This window comes from Aspergillus viridinutans, assembly GCF_018404265.1.
Source record: "Aspergillus viridinutans IFM 47045 DNA, scaffold_1, whole genome shotgun sequence".
NCBI lineage: Eukaryota > Fungi > Ascomycota > Eurotiomycetes > Eurotiales > Aspergillaceae > Aspergillus > Aspergillus viridinutans.
The window spans coordinates 3,784,599-3,805,666 of NW_025091217.1; the positions used below are offsets into that span (position 1 = coordinate 3,784,599).

Genomic DNA, 21,068 nt, shown 5'->3' on the forward strand with positions numbered 1-21,068 from the left:
GCTCACGAACCCATCCGCGGAAGAAGGCTTCAGCAGGGATATCGCACCAATGGGTGAGAGGACTAGGATTAAACCCTGGCGATGTCTGAAATTAAAAAGGAGGGAGATAGAAAGGATATCCGCCATTCTTCGTCTTGAAGACGTTGAGGAGGAAGCTGTACATACAGAGCAGTACGCCTGCCCAGATTACGACGGCCAGTTGCTGTGCTTTCTTGTCCGCCATGCGAGGGACCTTCATGGAAAGAGCAATCGCTGCAAAGGATAGAACAGCGTCTGCAATCACAGTGAATCATCAGTATGTGTGTGGACATGGTCGTGTCTCTGAAATGTGAATGACTTACAAATGGCAGCGACAATCTGGGTTTCCATGCCGAACTGGTTAGAGAATCCACCAGCAAAATAGCTAATGCCTCCCTTGCCATCACCTACGACGTAAGGCACTTTGCGGATATGATTGAACATGTGGCCACTGGTGAACAGCAAGATAGCAATCAGGCTAAAGCCGGCCCAGAGATTTCGGTTCCTTATGATCGGCAAGGCGTACGGAGACAAAACCGCGAACAAAGTTATCACGCCCATAAGGATGGTGATTGCAGAGATAATTCGCATGTAATTGATGGGGCGGACGAGAGGTGGTTTTGAGCCTTCCGGGAGATGTCGGCTGATCCATGTGTAGAGTTGGTCGGCAGATATTGGGCTAGACGTCTTTCATTAAAACAGAGAACTCGTGTGGCAGATCCAAGAGACGCTTACCCAGTGAAGTCGAATCTTACGGGTGCATTGTCAACCTTGGCAAAGGGGCCGACTGTGGGAGGAAACAAGAGAAGGACAGGCGCAGTTTGAAGCATCAGCTTTTACCTCATTAGATTAGCTGAACAATACAACAAGAGGGTTCAGGAAGAAAGATCATTCTTATACCTTCTGGAAGGTCTCCTTGCCATTACTGAAATCCAGAGTGGCGAGGAGCAGTTTAAGATCGCCTGACTTAGAGCCCTTATTCCAACTTCGGGCAATGAGGTCCCACTCTGATTGGAACTCGCGACATAGGACGCAACCATAGCGAGCGTCAGTAGCTGTCAGAAGAACCGCGACGTGAAAATCGCGAGGCTTTGAGGTCAAATCATCATATGTAACATCTGTCAATTCAATCGGCGCGACACGAGAGACCGATCTGTATTTCTCGTACTTATCAGGGTCTGAGGACGTACAAAGCGCACTCGTCGCAATGCAAAGGAAAGAGATAAGATAATTGAGTTTCATTTTCTCCAGTGTCTGAAAGAATGGCTCATTTAAGATGCTCTGTTGAGCTCGAATGTGAAGAAACACTGAAAAACACAGTGGATGAACGATCCGCAAGTATCGTTGGTCATTATCCGATGTCTGTGTAGGAGGTATTCCGGATGGAGTAGATGCATGGTGTCAATAACTACGCAATCGCTTTAGTGCAACCTAGAGAGTCCAGCTGTCCACAACTTCGGGAGCTGCCGAGCTAATTTTTCCGCTGGAAGTTGAAAGACGCGTGTCGGCCGCTGCCGCAAACAATAGCGAGGTAAGGCGGGTAACTTACGTTGGCTACCCCCGTACCTTGATAATATTGATATCGTTACAGACTGCTTTCACAGAGATGACCACAGATCCCAGGCGAACTAGACTTCATGGCGCAATAGTACAGTTTTAACGACTCAATTTTCGCTATACTTAGTTGTTGTTGATCTCCTTTGCAAGCCGACACTGAATTCTCTCGTCCAAATGTCAGCACCGGGTTTTGATGATGTATGTATGCTCTACGACTCCGAGATGCAAGTTGAAACTTACCCAGTTCCTCAGTGCCGAATGGCACTTACCACAGCACACTATGAGCAAGAATATGAACGAGCAGTGGGGCGGACAACGCTTGTTCTAGAAATCGAGCGAGGTCGGGAAATTCGTATGGAGCAATTACTTCTCCAGTTCGAAAATGACAGCCTACACTTGCAGCTAGAGGAGACCAGCGAAGAATTAGTCAGAGCCAGAGAATCTGAATCGTGCCTACGCGTCCAATTCAATAAAACCCTCAATGAAGTGAATCGCTTAAAGAATATACTCGCTGCCTCGTCACATGAAATAGAGAATCTTCGAGTATGTTGCCATTATACCTTGACCTAGTGGAACATCGCCTCTAACTTTTATGATAGGGCGAACTTGCTTCGCTGGGCAAGACTGCCGTCGAATCTAAGAGATTAGTAGACGATAATATTCGCCTATCGAAAGAACTTTCCAACTTGCAATTAGAAGCGGAGCGGTTTAGGGTACAAAGCATCTCTTCCCAGAATACCGTCGCCGAAAAACAGGCATTGAGGCGTCAGCTGATTACGGTCGAAGAGCAATTGGAGAATGAAAAGCGCGCCCACGAACGTGTTCAGTCCCGAGAGACTCGTCAGGCAGGGGAAATTGCCAATTTGTCCTCGAGACTTGAGGAAGCACGTAAGGAACTTGCAGAGCAAATACAGGCTCGGGAACGACAAGAGCGCAGTGCTCGTCAGCAAAGACATGAAAGCGAAGCTCAGCGCGCAGCTCTTGAAGAGAGGATCGAAGATCTCAATCGGAAATTGCGGCAAGTCAAAGATCAACTCCAAGAAGCTCAGAGTAATGGTCAACAGCGGTGTAATAATCTCAAAGCAACCGAAAGTCCTCAGCCCCATGCAAAATCTCGTGCTTCTAATCGAACAATGGGCACCCAATTTGTACCCGCACTGACCATTGCAACGCCAGGGGCGATCAAGTCTTCGAATAAAGGCGTCAAGCAACCAACAGCTTTGCCTGGCGATAAATCGTCTTTCTCGATTACTCCATTTTTGAAACGCGCGAGTGAACCTCAAAATCCTTCGGTTAGTTCTGATGACGATTTAAATGAGCTACACACGGTCACCGTGTGCGCGGGGACGCCTGGAAAAGTCTCCAGTGACAAAATGAGTTTCGCTGAGAATGCAACTATCAGCAGTCCACAGCAAGACGACGAGCTGTTGTCCAGGGGGCAACCGTCTTCAAAGCGGTTGAAACTATCCCACCATATTGGTACCAAGTCCAAAATGGGCAAAGCAATGTCCAGGTCACGCTCCCCACAGACTGATGCCGAAAACCATGCAGAAGGTGACGATGTTTCAAAGAACAGGGCCTCTGGTCATGGTCAGATGAAATTGAAGAGGCGTAAGTTGGGGTACCAGCGAGATAGGAACTTGTTTGAGGATGAAGAAGACCCGGACAACCAGGACATCAGAAAGCCAGGGCGTAAACTTGCTCCTGGTTCTGGACGAACTTCCCGAGACGAAATACAGTTAACCGCCCAATCCAGTATAATGCACGGCCGAGGTTTTGCTACGGGATTCTCCCCGTTAAAGCGAGACAGAAAGAGAATGTAGGCAGTGGGAAACCTTGAAGAAATGTAATGTTTATCCATAGCGGTAGTCCTTGATTTTAGTAGTGCTGTACTTCATTGTTTACCTGCGTTCCTCTTTCATGATTGCGGATTCACGTTTCACGTTGGAGAGGTTTCGATATCTGATTCATTACTTGCATAAGACGCTGGCAAGCATTCGTTCCAAGTGCAGTGACCGAGGGGTTGACCAATGGCTCTCATTTATAAATCATGAACTGCTTGATCTACAGAATGTCATTTATTGAAAGTAAAAAGCCCGCCACCTATGTATCAAACCACAACGTGAATTCCAGATTGATATGAGGAACAATAATTAGACTAGTCGCTGTGTTACTGAGGGTCTATGGGATTGACTACATGTATGGTTAAGGGCATGAAAGGCAAGTAACCTAGTTGAGCTATATCTAGGGCAGTGTACCCCTTACATCCCGAACTGTCTACAATGCGTAGCTCTAATTTTGCAGCTGTTTGGTGTCAATTAATTAAGACTTGGTTCGGAGAGGGAACAGCATGTCTTTAATGAAAGGAAATAGGGGGTGGGATGATACCTATCTATACTCTAGGTTTAGTATTTAAAACCCTTTGACATAGACAAGACCTATCATTATTACGGAGGTGTGGTGCAAAACTCATTAGCCGCTAGTAAACTTGGCATTTCCACTGTAAATAGCTATACACTAAAATTACTATAGAGACCTATAATCCTTCTAAAATAATACTTTTCAACTTCTCTATCTATCATTTCTTGGGCAAAAAAAGTAATTTGAAGCTATACAGAACCCCTTTTTCTCTCTTTAAGATGAATTCAATGCAGTGTTCCCCTACTATCCATATTTTCAGCCTGCCTACTTCCTCTAAGCCCTCCTCAAAGCCCTCAAAGCCATTAAAGCCATCAAAGATGCGTGGATCTTATCATCCAGTTACCATGCGCGTGCAGGCCCTGACTTTAGCCTACTGTGGTATTGATATAAAGCATATTATCATCATTAATCTAGACAGAGGTAATGAATATCAGGAGGGCCGAACAGACAAGGATAATCATGATTAGAAGGGTCATCGAGCAAAGGGTACTATCTCTTATAGGCAAGATATCGGTGATCTAGCCTGGGAAGATATTTTGTAGCCGTTTGAATAGCTTCAATATCCAATTCTTAGGAGTTGAAATCAATCGACGTAAGCTACCATATAAATTACTATGTAATGTTGCTTGGTCTTATTACCTTGCCAAGCTTACTAGCGGCTAATGAGTTCTGCACCACACCTCCGTACTACCTTATCATTGTCGTTGATGGATTACTCAATAGCTCTCCACCCTTATCCAGGATTTTCACATGACACCCGTTACTACAGTATCTTAGTGTCCTACATTCTTTGAACACAACTACTAAAGCACTACCTACTAGAGGTATACTACCTACAGAGTTTATCTACTGGTACTTTTTCTTTTCCTGTCCTCGCCACTTCCATCCTCAGGGAAGGGTTAGAGTTGGAGTATCTATATTGTATCACACCTGATAATCAAGGACGGCTCAATCCAATAATACTGCACCATCCAAAATTTCCCGCAGACACCAATCAAATTGGGTGCCTCACATTCAAAGATCCCAGCACCATGTTCTTTTCGTCCCGCCCAATAAAGACTATAAGACTCGAGATCAGTGATATAACGTCTCTCCTCATATTCAAGAGACATTCATCCTCGAAGAGATGGCAAGCACGTCAGATCAAAGACCATTTTACGAGGGCTGCGGCAGTACAAGGTTTGAAGAGCCGTGCAGCATTCAAATTATTGCAGGTATGGATTACTCGAGCTTTACTGTTCCCTGTATGCTAAACACAGGTAATTTTAGATCGATGAGAAATATCACATTTTCAAGAGTGGGCAAACAGTAGTGGATCTGGTATACCGCCCCTGTCACTTCTAAGTCTGGGCATCCGGGCTGACCTCTGATATTCTCATCAGGGATACGCCCCCGGCTCTTGGTCTCAGGTCTGTTTGATCTCGCAGCAGTTTTGATATACATCTAACTCTCGCAGGTGGCAGCGACTCGAACTCAACCGAACGGTCGAGTCCTGGGCGTAGACATAATCCCAGCTCAGCCCCCCAAAGGCGTCTCTACCATACAGGGCAACTTCCTTGCTCCAGATATTCAGGCCTACGTTCGTGAGTTCCTCCGCGATCCTTGTAGAGGCAGGCCGCGTTCCCCTGGTCCATGTGACGGAGACGAACACAATAATACGACCCTGAGTTCGACCGCGAGCCTCGAGCATAATAGCGAGTGCATCGGAACAGATACGGGCAATCTTCCCCAAAATGATGCCGCGTCGGAGAGAACAGTAGATGTGGTTTTAAGCGATATGTGTGCTCCCTGGTTCCAAACCACCGGCTTCTGGAAGCGAAGTCTAAGTGACCCTTATAATAGGATGATGAACACAAGCGGCGTGAATTTTCGAGATCACGCCGGCAGCATGGTACTCCAACAAAATATCGTCATACTTATCGTACATATTTGACTGACCTGATAGGACCTCTGCCGTGCCGCATTGCAATTCAGCTTCGACACCTTAAGGACTGGAGGTCATCTCATTTGCAAATTTTATCAAGGGGTCGAGGACAAAGAACTAGAGAGACAGTTCAAAGCACTCTTCCATAGAGTGCACAGGATCAAGCCAGAGTCTTCACGCAACGTACGCGCCGGATATATCGAGTATTGCTATCGTCATCACGCACTAACTTGCGCAGGAATCAAGGGAAGCGTACTTTGTTGGCCTCGACAGAAGAAATAACGCGTCGAAGAATGAGGTCCTCATGCAGTCCTAAATCAGAACCCACGAGCCAGATGTAGCTCTTATCTCCTTCTCCGGCCCTGCCGTACGCACTTGGTATCGGATCACCAAATTCCTAGATGATCTCCTCCTCGTTCTCGAGTGACTCGTCCCACTCGATGTCATCTATCGTTTCTTCTGCTCTTGCTTGGACCTTCTGTTGTGTCAGCCATCCATCTCAAACAGAAATCGCCTTCTTGATGGCCAGTCCGAGAGATTTCTGGGTCGGGGGTGGGTGATTTGCGCGGAACAGGGAAAGGCAAGACGAGGAATAGAGGGTAGGTTAAAAGAGGCTTCTTGTGACTGACCTCCCTAAGGCCACTCAACTCCTCCAGATATCCGGGCTCGTTCAAGGCTTTTACCACAAATTCCCAGCCCTGCTCATTGTATGCCTTGATGACATTCATGGAGCAGGCGCTACAACAGTCATAGCTTCTTCCTATAACCGAAATGTTTTCGAAGGACGAAAGAAATCCCCTGATTTGGTGTGGCACTAGACCAAGAGGGTGAGAGCCGCGGTCATCGTTTGGCGAAGCAGCTGGGGCCGCAGCACCTTGAGGGTGCTGTAGAAGTGAAATGAGCAGCTCAACCGTCAAGGCCGACGCTATCGTGGCTACACCTGGTCGAGTGACGGTGCATTGTTGATCAAGAGTCTGGTCTCTTACAGACTTAAAAAATAGTCAGTCGCATAGAGACACCGAGCCTTGGGAATGGTGGCTTACGTTCATCGGCGCAACTACGTCATTGCAAAAGTAGCAGCCAAGCTCTAATGTTGGGTCTGCATCGTTCCTGACGCCGTGTCGCATGACCACAAAAGAATCGAATCCAAGCGCTGCATTCATCACAATCTTCCCCGCCGCCTTACCAATGACTGTTGGGAGCCAGCGTGATTCTCTCGTGTCCATGAGAAGGAAAATAACGTCGTGGTCATCTACTAGAGCCTTGAGAATACCGAACTCTTGTCGTGACTTCTCCGTGTCTGTGATGGGATGGCCAGCCATTGGCACCGAAAGAACATGCCCAGTAGCCTCAACACCAGGATAGATTTCCGACAGTGCTTGCGCAGCTCGAATTGCCTTTCTAGCGCCACCTTCTAGGCAGTCTTTAAAGTTGAAAAGTGGCTGCCTCACCGGATTTGAAAAAGATACGTTTCCGTTATCCACGAACGTTATCTTCGTAACTCCCCAAGCCTAGAGAGCCAGCAGTTCGGTGAATGTCTATTCAATAGAAATATGGGAAGACGTACCATTAAATTTCGAGCAACATAGCTTCCTAACGTCCCAGCTCCAAGTAAGAGGCATCTGGTGCGTTTGATCTTCTCAAGATCGAGATCAGGGCTGATCCTCCATTTCATGAGTTTCAGATTGAGATCAACGGACTGGTCCGCCAGCCTAATCATTGCGCAGCGGAGTTAGACGCACACAAACACCTTGAGTGATACATCCCGTAAACTGCTCACCTCTTAGGATTTAGGTACTCTGTAAGGTCCACTAATCTCCCTGACAGCTTTCCCGCTGAATTCCGTTCCCAGCCAGTTACTTTGGGCGCACCGCTCACTGTTTCAGGAGAACTCGCCGGCTTTGACACCGGCCGAGCTTTGCATTCCAATGTGACTACCATGCTGCGATCCATTTCGCGACGTGTATCGCGATACCTCAAAATCTGGGCTCTTCGTAGACCCCAACGCCGCTTGATGAGAAATAGTAGATTCCTCAGCATCCAACCCGGCGCATCGTCGTAGTTCGAAGGATCGGCAAAACAAATGAAGCTATCCTCGAATTGCGCCCCATCGAAAAACCCGCTCTCATAACTTGCTAGAGAAGCAATCTTCCAGTTGTGTCCGGCGGTCTGCTGTGAACTCGCCACCAGTGTCCCACTTGCTGTTTCGGGCGTCCCCCTGGCATCATGCCCAGCTCTGCCATCAAACTCGCAATACTTCCTTGCAAGGAAGAAGCCTCGCTGACAAGCTTCGACGCTGCGGGACCAGGTCTGCACTGCTTCCACAAGAGTCGAACTTTCAAAAGTGGGTAAGGCCTTGAATGATGCCCTATTAATCGGTTCAACCGGAGTATCGCCGATGATCTCCCCAGCATTTGGTACAGGAGTCCAGGAAGGGGTTGAATGAAGTGCAGGAAACGCGAACCAGTAGTGGAACTTATACTTCTTGAGATCCGCGAATGACAGTATCATGAAGGAAGACAATTTTGACGGACACAAGTAGATGCTGCCGTCCTCTATGGCATCTTGTATCTATGGGAATATCATTAGTAAACTTCATTGACCCTTTTGCACCGTGAGGCTGACCGTTTGCCCGGCTTGTTGCAACATCTGAGGCTTATCAATGTCGCGGTATTCTTCAAAAGTATTAAAATTTTTGATCGTCCCTTCAGCTCTGTAATAACCTTCCGGTACCCTGGTGTAATCCATGATCAATTAGCAACCATACCCTCTGGATCTACATATCGCTGATATAATTGTAAAAGGAAGTAGAAGTTGAGCTCCGACTATGGACTCACTCGTCGCTGGTGAGGGCATTTCCATGTATCTGCATCCGACAAGAATTATTCGGTGTGTCTGTAGGGCGCAGTTCGTACAGGCCTAATACTTTGCGAGCAGAGTCATCGAGTTTGTCACGGTCTATCTTCAATGTAGCTAGAGCTGTGTAGAATGGGAGTTCAATGTCCGAGGCAAATGGAGCGTACTGCATTTTGTATGGTTATAACGTTGGGCGGATGTTCTAGGACCCTGGGCCCTATCTCAATAATTTAATGAGTGAGCCGCAGGTATATCTGGATCTGCTTCTGCTAATAAGGACTCTGATTATGATGACGAGCGTTAAACTGTTCAAGTGCAATTGTATCAAACGGTGGGGTAATAATACTTAGGAAGTAGAGAAAAGTAGGTAGCAGTAATAAATGACAGCGGGGCTGATAAGGCGGAAGGCTAACTTCCCAGATTTATAAGGTAGCATATTACAAGAGGCAGTCCATACATACAGATCTTAAGTGCTATACAGCAACGTGAACCTTTCCTCTTCCCTGTTATTCATCATTTCTGACCAGCTGACTAGGTCAGAAATGATAATGATCATGGGCCAACCCTATCCACAATCCATCACTTCGTCCATTACTCCCAGAAGTTCCGACAATAAAAAATATACTAGATAGCTTGAGATAGATCACTTGTACAGAGTAAACGATGTATATCTACTTTGAGATCATTCTTATTGCCGGTAAATCCTTACCATCCTCTCGAGTTTGCTCTTTTATGCTCTGTAAGATGTTACTATTCACTCCTTAGTTTACGCGCATACCTAGAGAGGTAGATTATACCCAATCTACTATCTCGCGGAGGGGTTAACAGGCAGTAGTATCTACTATTATCTACTATAATACCAGGCATAGTATCTTCACAGACTACTCCGTAATAGAGCCAGGAATATTTAGACGGGATGGCAGATGGATGGTGCAGACTAGGGTAGTCTCCCTGCCTTCTTGTTTGGGAATTCGCCAGCTTATTCATAGTTGTTTTGTTGACCCACGCAGCGAACTAAGTTATCAACTGTCTGGTTGGTGTTGCCAGATACTCTGCACTGCCAGGCTCTTCCCTTCTCAGTATCTTCATCATTTAGGTATTAATGCTATTATGTGGTCTGTGCTGTATTTCTGATTTCTGTTGTTATTAACTTACCTCTAGCTGGACCCTTAGATGTCAATATATATTAAAACAATAGTGAGAGGCTACCCGATGTGGGTTTTGTTGATAATAATACATTCTTCATGCCGCTAAGCTCTCACTACCCCACTAAGTACATCATATGCGGCTAGGCCGTTGCTTATAATTCGGATCTTCTCAATTATTATTATCTGTAGGTTCTACGTACCTCTGGCTACCTGCGATTGTGTTTGAAAAATCAACTGGATAGCTCACTGGTATCAGAATCAGCCTGTAATGGGGTAATAGGAGAAAACAATTCATTACCATACTGATTGAAGGACCCACCGCTTCACACGAATCTCACCAGGCATCCTTTGCAGCTTCCTGTCAGGGCCAAGAAATGCTGATTGGCTTGTGTGGAGGTTAGTATGAACCCTTCGTGACGAAAATATACCACAGCATGATGGACTAATGACACTGGAGGGGAAAGGAATATGCTCAGGCAAGCATGCCATCGCAGATTACCTCATTGAACATCAAGAGTTCCAACTACTTGAGTTGAACAACAAGAACTACCCTCGGATAACTGATGACCCGGAAGACGATATTCGGTTACAAGCTTCGGAACTCAGCACCAAGAGGAATTCGGAATTATTATTCGACAGCGTCGAATCCCTCCTAGACTTTGCAACGAAAAGATGGAGGGAGCGCTGGGTCACAACGGATATTTGGGATGCTGCGACCATAGAGCGTTTTCTTCAACGACCATTTTTCCTCCTAGTGAGCGTTGATGCGCCAGTTAGTCTTCGGTGGAAGCGGTTCACAGATAGGTAATTCCCCTGCCAAGACCCTATGCCTTCAACAACATATGCTGTATGGAAATAATATTTTCACTCCATTTTTAGGTGCCGAAGGAGACAGCTTGATCCTCCTCCGCTTGAAAGATTTGTTTTATGGAACGATCGGCACCTTTACGATAAAGAAATCGGACGCGCCTATCTGACGGATCGTGCGCAAGTGCGATTGTTCAACTCATGCTCTTCTTTGGAGGAACTGCATGCTGCTCTAGAAGCCCTGAATCTCGCCGATGAGCAACGTCTACGTCCAAATTGGGACCAGTATTTCATGCAACTAGCTTCACTCGCCGCGCAGAGAAGCAATTGCATGAAGAGAAGAGTGGGCTGTGTGCTTGTTAGGGAGCGCCGTGTAATTAGCACCGGATACAACGGGACTCCTCGGCATCTTACCAACTGCAACGAAGGTGGATGTATGAAATCTCCCGAAGGCTTGCAGCTTTCCTTTGATCTTCTCGTGCTTTTGTAAGAGAAACTTACATCGACCAGGTCCACGATGCAATCGTGGAGAAGGAGGAGGTGTTGGTCTATCGACATGCCTTTGCCTTCATGCTGAAGAGAACGCTTTGTTGGAAGCAGGCCGAGAGCGTATACGTGAAGGCTCAATACTCTATTGCGATACGTCAGATTCCCCAGCCCCTGCTCGTTGCTTTCCAGATGTTGATGATCCATAGATGCCCTTGCTTGACGTGTACAGTCAAGATCGCCCAAGTCGGTATATCGGAAGTCGTGTATTCCCAAGGATACAATATGGACCAAGAAGTTTGTCTGAATCACCACACTTTAGTAAACGCAGCTAACAGGAGGCAGAGTGCTGCGATCTTGAAAGCTGCTGGAGTATGTCTGAGACAGTTTTCCCCGGTAAGCTACACGGTCCCTTCCGGACTCAACAAAAAGGGCTTACACAAATGCAGCCTCGAAACGGCCTCGTCTACCTCCAAAATTCTCAGAACATTGCTTCAGATTTGCCATTGATCGTCAGTCTTTCCGGTGCGAATGATATTTTATAGAGCGCTTGTTCATGATATAGCGTTTAGTTCGGCCAAGCGATATCCACAGACCGCCTGACTCAACATTTCGAGATTGTTTTGCATGAACCATTACAGTAAAGGAATATAGATTTTAAAATAACAAATAAAGGGCAGCATTGGTTTCCATTGGTCAGGACAGGTTATTATCCCATTCATACCTTAGTGGGTTCCAATGTCTGCCGCGTCACAAGGGCCGACCAGCAGGGTAAGGTCACTTCTGGATAGAATATACTCTTGTACAATAATCTACTACTAGACTGCAATCTCAGCTAGCTTCAGACTATGCGAACCCAAAGTAGCAGAAGTGAGAAAGTGGATTGTAAGGCGGTCGGCTGTCTAGACTATTGATGTGAGCAGGAAAAAAAAAAAAAAAAGTATCATTTCGAATAATGACTCAGCTAAATGCCCCCGCCGTGGTGGGGAGTGATGTTTGACAATAAATGAGGAGGGTGATTATTCTTCTTCCCAAGCCACTTTCATTCAATCTCTCTGTCCCCGAATGTCTGCGGGCTTACCCAAGCCAGACAGAGCCTGTGATCCGGTCTCTACTCGACTTTAGTATTGAAGCACAGCACCTTGTCTTACGGCTTGAGGTACCGGACTGCTGCCATGCCGACTGTTCACCTGCTCGATTATGTCGCAGGAAATGTCCGCTCGTTGGTGAATGCAATTAACAAAGTCGGGTTCGATGTTGAATGGATCAAGTCCCCAGCCGATATTAAAAATGCCGATGTGCGCACTTCTTCTCTGTTGATAGTCTTGTTTCTGCTGCTGCACGATTCACAGCTGACATATGCCAATCGTAGAGACTCATGGTACCCGGAGTTGGCCATTTCGGCCATTGCCTCTCTCAGCTTTCCGAAGGTGGCTTCCTGGAACCGATCAGACAGCATATAGAGCTGGGGAAGCCCTTCATGGGTATATGTGTTGGTCTGCAGGCGCTTTTCGAGGGTTCTGAAGAAGATACTGACACCCCCGGATTGGGGCTGATCCCACAACGAATGCAGAAATTCAACGCTGACACGAAGAGCGTGCCTCACATAGGCTGGAATTCTGCTATGAATACAACCTCTGAGCGGCAAACTTTCTATGGGTTGAACCCGAACAGCAAGTATTACTACGTTCATTCCTTCGCAGCTCTCTACAAAGCCGGCGTATTAGAGAACGATGGCTGGTCAGTTGCTACGGCCACGTACGGTGATGAAGAATTTATTGGCGCCATCGCTCGGGGAAATATCTTTGCAACGCAGTTTCATCCGGAGAAAAGCGGACAAGCTGGACTACGGACTCTCCGTGCGTTCTTGAATGGTGACAAATACCAGCCAATCGGAACGGAGGGTCTGGAGGCAAGAAAGAGGGAAGACGGGTTGACCCGCAGGATCATCGCCTGTCTTGATGTCCGTACGAATGATGCTGGTGATCTGGTCGTCACGAAAGGTGATCAATACGATGTGCGAGAGAAGGTCGGCGTGGACGCAGGAGGTCAGGTAAGAAATCTGGGAAAGCCGGTTGACATGGCAAAGAGGTATTACGAGCAAGGGGCGGACGAGGTCACCTTCCTCAATATCACGTCTTTTCGGAATTGCCCGCTCGTAGATACCCCAATGTTGGAAATATTGAGAAGGACATCGGAGACCGTCTTTGTTCCTCTGACAATTGGAGGCGGTATCAAGGACACTATCGATCCTGACGGGACTCACATTTCTGCTCTGGACGTTGCTACAATGTATTTCAAGTCTGGGGCCGATAAAGTCAGCATTGGATCGGATGCAGTCATTGCAGCTGAGGAGTACTATCGTCGCGGCGAAAAGCTTACCGGAAAAACTGCCATCGAGACAATTTCGAAGGCTTATGGAAACCAAGCTGTGGTTGTGAGCGTTGACCCCAAGCGAGTTTATGTCACAAGCCCGGATGACACCGAGCACCACACGATCAAAACGAAGTACCCGAACGCTAGCGGCCAGACTTATTGCTGGTATCAGTGCACAATTAAGGGTGGCAGAGAGAGTCGTGATATTGACGTCCGACAGCTAGTGAAGGCTGTTGAGGCCATGGGTGCTGGCGAAGTTCTACTGAATTGTATCGACAAGGACGGAAGTAACAGTGGATTTGACCTGGAGTTGATCAACGATGTCAAGGCTGCTATCAAAATCCCTGTCATTGCTTCAAGCGGGGCTGGTGTGCCAAAGCATTTCGAAGATGTCTTCCGATATACAACCACCGATGCGGCATTAGGTGCTGGAATGGTATGAGCCGCCTTCATCGTCCCGTTACTTCTCAGCTAACGAGGCCACAGTTCCACCGTGGCGAGTTTACTGTTGGGCAGGTCAAGGAACACCTTCGGAACGAGGGATTTCTAGTCCGCAACTCCGAAAGCGACGAATGATGGCATACAGTTTGACGGCCGCCCATCTTGCGCCCTTATTACCCCATTGTAGGCAGTATTATGAAGTTCCAGCTAATAGAGTTCGCGATCAGAGAAGAGCGGCGTGCTTGAGTCAATGCTTCTATATTTTTAACTGTATATAGAGAGGTAGAATGACTCACATCAAAATTACACCAAATGATGCCCATTGCGTCGATATTTATTTTCAGATACGGAATTCTTACATGAAAACGGGAAATCTCGATTTATCCAGCCCTACCTAGAGAGGTACATGGCAGCGATCGCCTAGGGACTGAAAGGACGCGTCACATGATGTAGGGTCACAGTTGCTTATAAAACAAGGTCACATGACCAAACCAACGCCTCAACTCATCACAGCAAATTTCATCCACGCGTGGAGTAGATACTGTAATCATTATTTCAGGTTCCCCTCCGTCCGTGTTGAAGGACAACACTCTCCCTTCTCTTAACATAATTCAGTTCCACTATAGACCACTCTTCTCCTTCTTGCTGCTTGCTGTTAATGTGACTTGAACCTCGTTCATATTATTCTGTTACCTCCATTATTTGAACACTGGCGACTGTCCAGTAGGCCCAGGAACGCCACCCGGATCTACAGCCAGTGCTCTTCACTTCGTTCAACTCCAGTTCCCTCATTTTGCTATCATCTCAGGATTGCATGTCAGTAGTCAATCTCCGGGCGCATAAATTATTCATTCGCTGCGGACATTTTTCTCAGGGCATAGCTCCGGACGTCAGGTTTCGTGGGCAAGCAGGACATTTGTGACCTTCCTATGGTCTTTGGATTGGCAAGAGCTTTGAATTCTCTGACTCACTGTTCCTCACTGCAGATCAGCTGCTGCTCAACTTTCATCATCAACAGGTCCGAGTTTATTTGTATACAGTAACTCGCAACAGTTACTGTTTGGGCCGAAGGGAAATCTTTCGAAAGTACAGTTATCGAGCATTGCCATTCCACTCCCGTCTTCGTGATCTCTGGGCTTACCTGAAGAGAGGAAAATTGAGTCACCGTCTGTTATTGGCGATCTGCCATCCAATTCAGTGTTTCTTCCTTTCTCTCCGTGATTTTTCCTGTCACTTGTATGCTTCAATTTGAAGAAAAGTGTCGTCCCTTTCTATTTTGATCTAATTACATTCACAAACTCACTTGCTGGACGCGCAATTCAATACAATGTCATCCTCTGTTCACTTCAAGTTCAAGTCTCAAAAAGAGCCTTCAAGGGTAACTTTCGACGGGACCGGTATTTCTGTTTTTGAATTGAAACGTGAAATTATCAATCAGAGTAGATTGGGCGATGGGTCGGATTCTGAACTGTCTATTTACAATGAAGATACAGGCGAAGGTAAGCTCTGTGGTTTCGTCCCCATTACTTCTCTTCGGGCTGGTGTTTGGAGGAAAAACCAGGGAAAAATTTTTTTTTATTAAAAAAAAGGAAATAAAAAAAGCGTCATCGCTGACTATGCTTGCAGAGTATGATGATGATACCACGATCATTCCCCGTTCCACTTCTGTTGTCGCTCGGAGGTTGCCTGCCTCTCGGCCTGGCAAAGGCGGCGCTGCTCGTTATGTATCTGGGAAAATGCCCGTTAGCGCTCGCAGCGCGCCTCGTAATGATATTTCAATGTCGACCCGAGCTATATCAAATACTAGCAACACAGTGAGCAACAGCGTTTTAGAGCTCAATAACGCGCAGACAGAGGAGGAGAAGATTAATGCTCTTTTCAACCTGCAAGCTAGCCAATGGAAAGAGCAACAACAGGAGATGGCAAAGTATGCATATACCTATTGCATGCCGATGTAGTGCTAATGGACGTCAATAGTGCTACGCCTGTACCCTTCGGTCGTGGGAGAGGAAAGGCCGTCAATGTTCCTGATCACCCGCCGCCTCCTGGATATCTCTGCTACCGCTGTCGGGAAAAAGGTGAGACAACCAATGTTGAATTTGGGATTCAGGGTTTAACCGATATGTTTGTCTAGGCCACTGGATCCAGGCGTGTCCGACTAACAATGATCCAAAATTCGATGGCAAATACCGAGTGAAGCGATCTACTGGTATACCACGGTCACTCCAAACGAAGGTTGAGAAGCCGGAATCATTGGCACTTGATGGGTCGAATGAAGACCTTCGAAATACAGGTGTCATGGTTAATGCTGATGGTGATTTCGTCATTGCGAAGCCAGACAAAGCAGCTTGGGAGTTGTACCAGGAGAAGGCCAAAGCTTCTTCAGCAGCGGCGGCAGAAGCGGCAGCAGCGGAGTACAGCAAAGAATTGCAGTCCTGGGGTTTGGAGTGCCCTATTGATAAGCGTATGTTCCTAGAGCCCACTAAGACACCATGCTGCCACCGAACTTACTGCAATGATTGTATTACCAATGCATTGATTGAGAGTGATTTTGTTTGCCCTGGCTGCGGCACAGAAGGTGTTTTGCTTGACAATCTTTCGGTGGATGATGAGGCTGTTTCGAAAATCAAAGCCTTTGAGGATGAAAAAGCGGACTCAAGAAAAGACACGCAGAAAAATCTCACAGTGCATGATAGTTCATCCAACAGTAAAGGGTCTGATTCAGAGAGAACTGTCGCTGCGGAAAAGGAGCCATCAGCATTGCCGTCAGTCAACGGCGCTCTGGACCCGGCCACGAAGAAAAGACCAGCAGACGAAAAGCCCCCGAGCACCGACCACGAAGGATCGAATTTGAGCCCGTCGAACAAGAAGCAAAAAGCTGATCCCATTGCCCAGGCGGCCACCGTGTCGACAACCCCACAAACTCAGGATTCTTCGAATGAGGTCTCATCCATCACCCACGACCAGCCAATGCCTTTTGGTTTTGGCTTTATGAATCCGCAAAGCATGCCTACAATGCCATTCACTGAGGCTGGGTTCATTGGCGGAGGAATGGGGTTTATGAATCCTTTGGGCCTTCCTACAAATGGTTTCCCAAATAATATGAATCAAGCATGGAATCCAATGAATACTCTGGGATTCGATTCCCGTCAAGATGGCATTTATGGTAGTCAACAGAGTGGTGCAATGAATGGATACGGTCAAGCAAACATGTACTCCAACATGGGAAATGCCTCGATGCAGATGATGGGCATGAACCAGATGGCGGGGCCGATTCCCCCAAATGCGGGTTTTCAGCAGGGACCAGGCGTTGGCCACTTCTCAAATCAACAACGGACTTCATTTAGCTCACCATTCGCGAGGGAAGAAGACTCCCCATATTTCAGACAACCCGTGAATCCTCAGCGACACCAAGGAAGACACCGAAGAATAAGACCAAGCGATTATCGTGAGTTATAAGAGCGTGTGGTAGGATACATGTACATCGCAGCATGTTGTATCATCACTTCCACATCTCTTATTCCTGTCGGTTCTTTCTCAGAGACCCTCGGAGTGTACATAGTCTCGAGTCCTCCTCATTTTTTCTCCTTCAATTTCAGCGAATGGAAAATTTTCCTTTACGGGCTTTCATATAATGTTCTAAAAGGGATCGTTTCGTTTGATCCACAGAAGTTTGTTTTATACTCAAACCACCAGCAAAGTCCAAGCAAACCTGGAAGTGTTGTGATACGCAAGTACGTTATAGTTAGTACTGGGCCAATGTTTGACACCTGAGCACGAAACTATCAGGGGATCCAGCAGAATACAGGATACGAAGACCGACTCTGTAGCTGCCCCGCGATGAAGTGTAAAATTACCTTTACAGAATCGTTAGCAACATTTTTGTTCTCTAGCAAGCTTTGTTTCTCTATAATACGGTCATTCAGCACTGGTTTGCTCTAATCATTTTTATCAGTTCGGTAGAATATTTCGGGGGTCGACGAGTCGATTCTCACGAGTAGTAATGATCTGGCCAGTCACTGGTTAGGAATAGGTATGCTAAGGTAGATACGGAGTACTCCGTACCAAGGACGGAGTAATAAATTAGCGACCTAGTGACAACCCAAGATTGGCGGAGTTCCTTTGCTGATGGAGCCTCGTATGACTATGACTTCCCGGAATTCATCTCCTCATCAAAACCTCGATCCTACCCCTGTTATCTCGCTGCACTCAATCAGCAAAGTGACATTATCCGGAACCCCATTTGCCCCAAATCAAGCACCAGTACTTACTATCATATCATTAATTGCTCTTCCAACACTACCTGGATAATATCTACTTACAATAAATCCTTGTCAAATCTCTGCCACCGTCAAGATTTAGTCCACAAGAGAGCTATCGTTATGGCTAAATCCATCAATAATCAAAGTAGTAACTCCAACCAGCTTCAACGGTCCTTTGGCATTACTTCCCAACCTAGCGTACTCGCAAGCTGCTACAGCGTTGATGCTTTGACTTCCATGGTCAGCGGCTTCCACTACTGCACCACGACGGGGGCCGGTAAGATTTGCCCACTCTTAAAATCCAACATTCTGCATCATGATGTACGCTGACATCTGCTATTATTGTATAGGAGCACAGTGGTATCCCTGAGGTCCCCTCAGGGTCGAAAACCCCCTCTTCAAGTCCTCCCCGCTCGCTACCCGTTCCTTCGCCCTTAGGGAGCAGCTGGCCAGGCAATCAATTGCCTGAATACAAAGGGGAGGCAACGTATACCATTCCGGAAGAGTGTGAGAGGCTCTTCTGCGACAAATTGCGCGCGATTTTCATTGGTGAGATGAAGTTCGCGCAGCAAGAGTCGCCTGGGATGGATGCGTGCCAAAGCCGGCCGAACTGGACCAGCCGTGAAAAAAGGCCAATTCGAAATTGGGTCGAAGTTTGGGACTATGTTGGCGATGCAATTTATCGAGGTTTTTTGACTGATATGGATGATGAGCGGACATTGTTCTTGTTCTTCAAAGACAGTGTGCTTGGCCACAATCTCAAAGCTGGGTAAGTACTTGCCATCCCATGAGAGTTGCAGCGGAATCTTTACGACTTCCTTCGGGACTGACGTATATTCTCTCTCTTTCCAGGTTGATCGCCCTGTTCGAGCTAGCCAACATGCCTATGTTTGAGTGTTCTCAGATTGTTGCGTGCATTCCCCGTTCGCAGGAGGTAACAGATTCCGAGATTGTGAGAAACCTGGGATGGTGTGGTTTTAATCTGACAACATTGAAATCTTGGATTCCTGAGCAGTGTGTTGAGCTCTGCCTGAGCACAAAATGGCTTTTCCTATGTGCAGAGGTTTGACAATGTCAAGTCATTTGTCGATCCGTCATTTTTACAGAACTTCTGGCGTCTTTCACCTTACCTTCTGACCTCAGTGTCACCCATTTCTAAAGAGGAATTAATCATTTTTCAAATGTAATCTCTTTACGTAACTTGTGCTTTATGAAGATTAGTACTCACAAGGGACTTTCTTCTTCAATGTAATTAGAGTGCTCTATAATTAAGATCTATATTGCGGGCGTCCTTTGGCAAAGCAATCTTTTATATCTCTCAGGGAGAGTGCAGTCCTAAATTTACAATACTAATAGCAAAACAGAAGTTGTGATACATCCTTGTTACTACTATGTAATTTAAGTGGGTAGTTTGTAGTTATAGGTGTTGCATTGTGTTTGCCTCATTAATACTCTAATCTCCTGGAATATCTTATTGAATGGCACCAATTCGGCAGTAATCCTGTCTTCATATTTGCATGTTATATTAATGCCCAGAATTATGAATGTGAAACATATTCTGATTTGTAAAGGCGTTTCCATCCCCCGGCACGTCAGTAGTTTGGATGGTGGGATAGTCTATGACCTCAGTGTGACCCGATGCAAAGTCAAACTTGGTCTGGTCTTTATAGAGCATTTAATCAATTATCTACCTGAGCTCGCACCGCGTATAATCTCTCAACAAAATAACACCAACTCCTACACCCATGTTCCCTAAATTCTTATTACCGTCCATAGTCTTCCATCCAAGGCGCCACAATGACAACCATGTGCCCTCAACAATGAAAGCAGATACTCATGGTAATGAAAACAATAGATATCTCATTGGGCATGTGTCGTGTCTCCGCTGTTCAAAATGTGGAGCCGAGTTGTGCCTCAAGCCCCAAATCATCAGCAAAGGGTTTACTGGTCGCCATGGCCGCGCGTACCTCGTCTCTGCAGAGCCTACCGCCAGTGCTGTTTCTATGAGTGGGTCGACTTCGCAGGCTGAATCGCTGCCCAACACTGTGATACAGAGACCAGTTTCACGTCAATACGTCACCGGGCTTCATACAGTCAGCGACATTAGTTGTGCATTCTGCGGTAATGTGCTCGGCTGGAAGTATGTCTCCGCCGAGGAAGAGTCCCAGCGATATAAGGTCGGAAAGTTTATCTTGGAAACAAAACGAATAGCTATGTCGTCATCATGGGAGTCACCGTACAATACTAATCAACCCGTGTCGCCTGGCCTCCTGAGCTCTGCGTCCGAGGAAAACACAAACCGCGATGAGCACATCGAGTTTGACAGTCAGGATGAGGACGAGTGCGAAGACGTATTTGCCGGGATATGGAGTCCGAGTTTGGCTGTGCGCCGAAGGAGTCGGAAGTTGGATCGCCATCTCCCGTTGTTTCGGTTCCCGTCTTGAAGAGAATATTGAGACCCAGAAGTCATTTCGGGACTTGGCATGATGTTCACAACCATAATTTTGTTTAACCCCTTTCATTTCACGCCAGCTTCTTTCCAGTGGTGTGCTGGAATCATAATGACAGTAGCGACGGTTGTATTAGCTGTCTAGAAGCGTTGGACCAAGCGCATATGTCAGATTAGCCACTTATGAAGCCGCTGCATAACATGAAGGTTGGGTATCAAGCGGAAGTCAAAATAAAAAATAAAAAATAAAGGAAAGAAAAGAAAAGAAATAGCCCCATAGTGAGACGAGGATCAACAAACTGGCAATCAAGCAACGAGTTATA

At 46.7% G+C, this 21,068-nt stretch overlaps 8 protein-coding genes across 8 annotated transcripts; 6 read left to right on the forward strand and 2 right to left on the reverse strand.

Annotated features, from left to right (window-relative positions):
• Nucleotides 1-91: 91 nt before the first annotated feature.
• On the reverse strand, nt 92-1,260 carry Aspvir_001071 (OST3/OST6 family protein; the record flags this gene model as incomplete). The annotated part of the gene is made up of 4 exons (XM_043266201.1): nt 92-252; nt 342-697; nt 754-851; nt 919-1,260. 4 exons carry the CDS (start codon nt 1,258-1,260, stop codon nt 92-94), a joined length of 957 nt encoding a protein of 318 aa, XP_043122136.1.
• A 489-nt stretch (nt 1,261-1,749) lies between these two features.
• Nucleotides 1,750-3,398, forward strand: Aspvir_001072 (uncharacterized protein; the record flags this gene model as incomplete). Its single annotated transcript, XM_043266202.1, has 3 exons — nt 1,750-1,773; nt 1,828-2,118; nt 2,175-3,398. 3 exons carry the CDS (start codon nt 1,750-1,752, stop codon nt 3,396-3,398), a joined length of 1,539 nt encoding a protein of 512 aa, XP_043122137.1.
• Nucleotides 3,399-5,027: 1,629 nt separating this feature from the next.
• Aspvir_001073 (RlmE family RNA methyltransferase) lies at nt 5,028-6,236 on the forward strand (the record flags this gene model as incomplete). The annotated part of the gene is made up of 6 exons (XM_043266203.1): nt 5,028-5,210; nt 5,266-5,316; nt 5,379-5,405; nt 5,453-5,887; nt 5,942-6,103; nt 6,159-6,236. The coding sequence occupies 6 exons, from the start codon at nt 5,028-5,030 to the stop codon at nt 6,234-6,236; spliced, it is 936 nt and encodes a 311-aa protein (XP_043122138.1).
• A 127-nt stretch (nt 6,237-6,363) lies between these two features.
• Nucleotides 6,364-8,948, reverse strand: Aspvir_001074 (putative autophagy ubiquitin-activating enzyme ApgG; the record flags this gene model as incomplete). Its single annotated transcript, XM_043266204.1, has 6 exons — nt 6,364-6,909; nt 6,964-7,431; nt 7,488-7,632; nt 7,701-8,491; nt 8,546-8,654; nt 8,758-8,948. 6 exons carry the CDS (start codon nt 8,946-8,948, stop codon nt 6,364-6,366), a joined length of 2,250 nt encoding a protein of 749 aa, XP_043122139.1.
• A 1,421-nt stretch (nt 8,949-10,369) lies between these two features.
• On the forward strand, nt 10,370-14,169 carry Aspvir_001075 (imidazoleglycerol-phosphate synthase; the record flags this gene model as incomplete). Its single annotated transcript, XM_043266205.1, has 7 exons — nt 10,370-10,728; nt 10,804-11,159; nt 11,225-11,613; nt 11,667-11,742; nt 12,343-12,515; nt 12,590-14,029; nt 14,080-14,169. The coding sequence occupies 7 exons, from the start codon at nt 10,370-10,372 to the stop codon at nt 14,167-14,169; spliced, it is 2,883 nt and encodes a 960-aa protein (XP_043122140.1).
• Nucleotides 14,170-15,361: 1,192 nt separating this feature from the next.
• On the forward strand, nt 15,362-17,493 carry Aspvir_001076 (cleavage polyadenylation factor subunit MPE1; the record flags this gene model as incomplete). Its single annotated transcript, XM_043266206.1, has 4 exons — nt 15,362-15,533; nt 15,661-15,961; nt 16,012-16,112; nt 16,169-17,493. The coding sequence occupies 4 exons, from the start codon at nt 15,362-15,364 to the stop codon at nt 17,491-17,493; spliced, it is 1,899 nt and encodes a 632-aa protein (XP_043122141.1).
• A 923-nt stretch (nt 17,494-18,416) lies between these two features.
• Aspvir_001077 (ornithine decarboxylase antizyme) lies at nt 18,417-19,365 on the forward strand (the record flags this gene model as incomplete). Its single annotated transcript, XM_043266207.1, has 3 exons — nt 18,417-18,617; nt 18,647-19,065; nt 19,149-19,365. The coding sequence occupies 3 exons, from the start codon at nt 18,417-18,419 to the stop codon at nt 19,363-19,365; spliced, it is 837 nt and encodes a 278-aa protein (XP_043122142.1).
• Nucleotides 19,366-20,116: 751 nt separating this feature from the next.
• Nucleotides 20,117-20,740, forward strand: Aspvir_001078 (yippee/mis18 family protein; the record flags this gene model as incomplete). The annotated part of the gene is made up of 1 exon (XM_043266208.1): nt 20,117-20,740. One exon carries the CDS (start codon nt 20,117-20,119, stop codon nt 20,738-20,740), a length of 624 nt encoding a protein of 207 aa, XP_043122143.1.
• Nucleotides 20,741-21,068: the final 328 nt, after the last annotated feature.